Here is a 5009-nt window from a genome sequence, read left to right on the forward strand (position 1 = left end):
TCATCATCTTCCACTTCATCGTCATCTTCGTCTTACACAACTTCCAGCTTTCCGAATATCGCAAAAACTCCCACCTGGCCTCCTTACCCTCTCAACGATTCCATATCTTATCAAGATTTCGAATTTGTCTGTCCCAGTGGAGTCCTATCAGGCTTTTTCGCTTACAACGGATCTTGGTTGAGTGGCCTTTCCAGTTTTTCCTGTTCAAATGGATCCTCCTACAACTTGACTTATGGTCAACCAGGCGGTAGCGGAANAACTATTGGGAATAATGGAACTACTTATGGAGTGCTCANGACTTCTCATGAAGGATCTGATCCTCAGTATCATCNGACTTGCCNAAACGNAGGAACAAACATTTGCTATGCCAACGTCTATCGAGAGACTGATCCCATATCTGNAATATCATGTCCACCTAACTCTACTATCGTCGGTCTTTACGGAAAACAATTCCAATACAAAGGTTCTTCATATTTCGGAAACTTGGGATTTGTTTGCGGTTCTACAAACTCCATTCAATCTTACGTACACCATTCTTCCGTTACGTTTGTCAACAGCACTGGATCGACTATTCCTATCGGGTTTCAGCAGCAGTTGGAATTGGACAGCACTGGGANAGGAANAAATTCTTCATGGACAAACGTCATGTTTGACTGCGATAGTTATCNAGATAAAGTTGAAGGAACCGTGGGCTATTTTTTCCNAAGCGTTCCTACTCAAATTAAATCAAGTGAAAGTTGGATCGTCAACTATTTCGTCTATCCAACTTCCAGCAATCTTCNGAATGACTCAACTACTGGAGNGAACACGAGCTACAGCAAAGACAGTGCCACAGACAACGGTGCCAGCATCTTTTACTTTTACAAAAACTTTCAGGGTAGCTCACTTCCTTCTAATGNGAAACTTGTTCATAATGNAGGAAACAACACTTTGCAATTCGNAAATGGATCGTATTTACAGACTTNGAGCTACAAAGAAGGATCAAGTAATAACTTGGTTTTGTTTGAAGACAGCGACATTGGAAGCGAATATTATCCTTTCATTGNAGAGTTTAGTTGGATGTACGAAAACCCTGACACAAGTTCTATTGCCGGACNAGCCGATTGCATGGGAGNAGGAATCTNAGCAGACCTTTCTGACACCTTTTCAAAAAGTGCAGGTGCAAGCTCCCCTAATCTTCCTAGTGGATATGCAATGTACTATGAATTTTACTTGTATGACCTACCTGCTCTTTTTATCAAAGGAACTTCTCCCATTTATTCCAACGCGAGCATGTNGAAGGACCCTAATAAGCAAATATACAGCTATAGTCAGTTACAGGTCGATTCTACAAAAATTGTCGCGAATCNAGCACAAAATGTGGACAGCAAACTGTATGTGGGCACGCCTTCCAGCTCGGAAATTAGCGAAATTCTTTCATACCAAGGAACTGTTAGTGACTCCGATGGGAAAAGTCTTTGGANAAGTTCGGCTGACGGAGGTGCTTGGAGCAATCAATACCTTTATTGGTTTCGAGTTCGTTCAGGTCTTCCTCAAANGAGTCAACAAGTATGACTTCCATTAAAGAAGAAGTTTCTTACAGAGAAGCCCCATGCTATAAAAGAAATAATTGTTATTTCCTGTTCCTTTCCAGCCATACAATCCTACGATGTGTTCATTAGTTTTACATTGGAGTTCCTTGAATTCGTAGCTTTCATCTGCGTCTGCGCAATAATCGTTGTAGCTGGCGCATCTGAAATGAGGAAAAGGCTTTTTCTGTTTAGAAACTCTTAAATATACGGCTTTCAGCTCTTGACCGGAACTTGTTTCAACTATCACTCCACCATGCTGCCCGAAATATTGGTTCAATTTGATTTTTTTCTTTCCATCGGAAGTAGCACAAAAAAACGGACCCATTCCTGAAAGCCATGCACCATTAAAAATTCCTCCTCCTACGAGAAGTGGATGAGACGATGGACATTCAAAACGAAAAGATGAAGTTTCTGAAGGAGGTTTATTGTCAGGAAACAGCGGTCCTTCAGTCGCAGTTGATAGAACTCGAAGGTAATATATAACAACAACGATGATAATGGCGATCATTAGTGCTATGATAATGGTAATCGTTGTGCTAGTTGCACCCATGACGCGGTTGTTTTATTATTTTTAAAAAGCTATTTCACCCCCGGTTTCTACAAAAAAGCACCAAGGGCCCGCCTTTTAAAAGGGGATGAAGTCGTTTCACTAGAGCTAGCGGCGAGTGAACACAATGAATAAGAGTACGAGAAAAACAATGAGCACAAGAGCCATGCCTCCGTAAGCAGCATATTCTATAAGTAAGGGAGAACTCACGATTACAATTTTGAATCCGTCTTTTTCTTCAGTATAATTTGAAAATTTTCCTGTAGGAAGAGTGATTTGATAAAGTTGACTCGTAAGGTCTAAAGCTCCAGTCGTCGTAGACGGTTTAATACTGAATGTTTTTGTGACGGCGTACTTGTACTCCATTTTGAAGGCGTACAAAAATTTTTCACTTTTCGTGCACGCAAAATTCATTACGGCATTAATGTCCCATGTTGGGGACGTGGTTTTTTTCAAATATTCTTGAAAAGCTTCGATTTGTTGGTCAGAAGAAACCGCTGTAAGGTTAGTTTCTTTGTAGTAACTAGTAGTTTGATCCTGAGTATCGGTAGGAACATCTTTAGCTGTGTAGAAAGTCACGATAGTAAAACCGTTAGCGACAACTCTGATTTCTCCTTGGAAGTTGGAAGGTACTCTCGTTTTTACGCCTATGACCAGAGCAGCCGCTGCAACACTTATGTAGTATTCACGAGCTGCTGTTGAATAAGAAGATTTTGTTGACATTTTATGTTTCACCAAAGAAAATAAGAAAAGAAAGTTGAATAGAAGACATGAGTCTCGGTGATTCAGACAAATATGGGCTAAATCGATCGTCGTATTCCGACGATTTCCACCCAAATCGAATTTTTAGACTCTCAAAAATGCGGAATCGTCATAAGCGAGGTACATCTTTATTCTTTCTTTCAAACAGGACTTGGGTTTAGTAGAGACTAATTGAGAAGAAGAAGGAGCAAACCGACAGAGAAAACAAGAATAACTGCAATTCTTATGACGAGGGATTTATGGCTTGATTCCGGAAGGTCACTGGTCAGTTCGTTAAGAATTGTATTAAACAGAGGTTCACACTTCTTTCCTGTCTTCAGAGATTTTATATAAAGAAAAAGCAAAGCTTGTTGCGGAGTCGCTTCAGACAGCTTTTCCAGAAAGCACAGTTCCTCGTCTGCTAAATGGTCGTTGCTACTATCTCTTCGGAGCCAGTATTCTAAGGACTTCAAGTCTACGAAGTAGGTTCCTCCAATATTTTCGATGGAAAGTCTTCCAAGCAAGGGAGTGTTCATTTTTGCTTGTCAAACGTTTATTTGAGAAACTGACAGAAGAATAGCCGCGCTATTTAAAGACTTTATTTGAAAACCAGAGAAAATCCAAAGAAATCACCAAAGTTGTATGAATCGATGAAACAAGACAAGGAAAAATGCCACCGAAAGAATCACGATAAATGTAGATGCCACCAACGAAAGAACTTCTGCTAGAGGTTGTTCTACATAGGTCGTGGAGAGGAGTCGCTGAAATTCTCGCATTTCTGGCTTCCCAGTTGCCATAGAGTACTCATAAAGTACTCTTAGGGCGCTTGTTGTCCTTATTTTGAAGTCATTGGGAATCAGATCGAACCAACTTTCGGTTTCTAAATGACGTTTCAAAACATTCAAAAAGACAGCGTATTGTTTATGGAACTTTCCAGGAACTGATTTTTTTTCTGCAAGTGGTATAGTGTCCATACCCAGCCTTGCTTGCTTACTCACAACCAAGAAACGGTCATTTATTAAATGCAAAAACTATATGCGAGACGTGAAAAAGCTCTGATACTGAATCGAAGAAAGGAATAGGTGCATGAACAGAATGAATCGACCTGCGAGAATAGCGAAGAACGCCGCGACCACCCACACCGAAATGAAAGACGTAGCGAATAGAAGGAAAGTATAGCCATGTTGTTCTTCATTTGTTGCACGGAGGAGTTGTTTGAACTCAGGGATATGTAGTTTGCGAGTTGATAGAGCTATGAAAAAAAGAAGAGAAAGAGCTTGTTTTGTTTCCATCTCGCCTATTGGTGGAATTTGGCTGCGTCTAATATCATCGTCCATTGCGTTTTCAAAGTGATGCTTTAAATCGTTCATATGAATGACACATTGTTTGTGGAATTTCCCAGGAACTAGGATCTTTTCTACCAATGGATTGTCGTCTACATCCAACCGTACTTCTGTCATTTTTGAACCAAAAACGTCAAAAGATCAGCTGGACGAAAATACAAGCGCTGCATATAAAGCCTTTGAAGTCTAATCCAGGAGTGTTGACGATATAGGAGAGATTCTCCACGGATTAGCTGGGATCTTCGTTTCGCTTTGTTTGATTTGGGGTAATCCCTAGGGTTCTTTGGTGACCAGTCTTTCTTATAGTTGGTGACCAAATAAGATACTGGTCACCAAGTGGTTACCAAGGGTCACCAATATCACATAGGCTGGTGACCAGAGTCGGTCACCGTAACGGTAACCAAGACGTCATAGGGTTTAGTCACCAAGCCTATGAAATTACTGTGGTTTATTAGGGTTTATTTAGGGTTTATTTAGGGTTTATTAGGGTTTATTAGGGTTTATTAGGGTTTATTAGGGTTTATTAGGGTTTATTAGGGTTTATTAGGGTTTATTAGGGTTTATTTAGGGTTTATTTAGGGTTTATTTAGGGTTTATTTAGGGTTTATTAGGGTTTATTAGGGTTTATTAGGGTTTATTTAGGGTTTATTTAGGGTTTATTTAGGGTTTATTAGGGTTTATTAGGGTTTATTAGGGTTTATTTAGGGTTTATTAGGGTTTATTAGGGTTTATTAGGGTTTATTAGGGTTTATTAGGGTAATTTAGGGTTTATTTAGGGTTTATTAGGGTTTATTAGGGTTATAACGA

General features: G+C 39.9%; 1 protein-coding gene across 1 annotated transcript; it reads left to right on the forward strand.

Annotated features, from left to right (window-relative positions):
- Positions 1 to 244: 244 nt before the first annotated feature.
- Positions 245 to 1616, forward strand: Gasu_63960 (uncharacterized protein; the record flags this gene model as incomplete). Its single annotated transcript, XM_005702410.1, has 1 exon — positions 245 to 1616. A coding segment is annotated over one exon (1310 nt), but the record flags the coding sequence as incomplete, so codon positions are not given.
- Between the last annotated feature and the right edge of the window lie 3393 nt (positions 1617 to 5009).

Source organism: Galdieria sulphuraria (assembly GCF_000341285.1).
Source record: "Galdieria sulphuraria unplaced genomic scaffold scaf_217, whole genome shotgun sequence".
NCBI classification, from domain to species: Eukaryota; Rhodophyta; class Bangiophyceae; order Galdieriales; family Galdieriaceae; genus Galdieria; species Galdieria sulphuraria.